At 40.0% G+C, this 915-nt stretch overlaps 1 protein-coding gene across 1 annotated transcript in view; it reads left to right on the forward strand.

Annotated features, from left to right (window-relative positions):
- The first annotated feature begins 233 nt into the window (after positions 1-233).
- The window catches only part of LOC107576673 (uncharacterized), a 9,898-nt gene continuing 9,216 nt past the window's right edge, over positions 234-915 (forward strand). Inside the window, exon 1 of the mRNA XM_016262815.1 lies at positions 234-241. Coding sequence (XP_016118301.1) covers positions 234-241 — 8 coding nt within the window. The remainder of the gene's footprint in view (positions 242-915) is intronic.

The raw sequence follows: 915 nt of genomic DNA on the forward strand, positions 1-915 counted from the left end.
TTGGGAATTTTGGTCATTTGGGAAGACCCCTGAACATATGTGAACGCTTTAGCAGCACGGATGCTGTGTGGATTTTTCCTTATGCAAATAAGCAGACGCTGTGAGGGACTTAACGCGGCCCATTATGAGATGCAACAAACTAGTCTGTGGAAAAAGGGAATGTTCCCTTTCCACATAACATCATATATCAGCTTGGGACAAAAGGGACGAGAGAAAAAGTGCAATCAGTGGACATGGGCGCGTAAGCCTGAATAGGACTGAAGGACTGTAGTTTGAGCTCAGATTATTAAAGCCTTCTTATGATGTCATTTTAACTAAGATTTTATATATTTGTTGCAATGATGTCATCTCGATCAGCTGACGACATCATCAGGATGGTTTTATTCTGGGAATTGGAGGTTCTATTTTTCTTGTGGACGTTACTTCTGTTCGCATTGACAATCGATATTCACGTGTATCGAGGTGTCAGCTGCTTCTGTTTGTTCGGAATCTTGAGTTACAAGAGAACGTGTAAGGAGGCTAAGATGTGTGTTATAAAACATGCGCCCTTTTCAAAGATTCACTATAATCACTTTGCATTTGAACAACATATATTGCAAGGGGACACACCAACCAAGAAGAGGAAAAGCACACCAAATGAATGCTAAACGTGTCTTTGCAGCCACAAGTGCAGTTTCTGTTGAAGCCACAAACAGGAAACCACTTTTTTCAGCTTTGTTTGCTCTTGATATTGATTGTACCTTTTTTACCAAACACAGACACATCGATAAAACACAGTCGCCTTTTGGGATTCTATGGGTAATCATGACACTTTCTTTTCTGAAAGAAAAAAAACAAAACAACTGTAAAGATAATCAACTGCAAAAACGACACAAGTTTAGCGAGTCTTGGGAAAGCAGTCTTCGTTTTCTTCCG

This window comes from Sinocyclocheilus grahami, unplaced genomic scaffold, assembly GCF_001515645.1.
Source record: "Sinocyclocheilus grahami isolate Dianchi unplaced genomic scaffold, SAMN03320097.WGS_v1.1 scaffold4134.1, whole genome shotgun sequence".
NCBI lineage: Eukaryota > Metazoa > Chordata > Actinopteri > Cypriniformes > Cyprinidae > Sinocyclocheilus > Sinocyclocheilus grahami.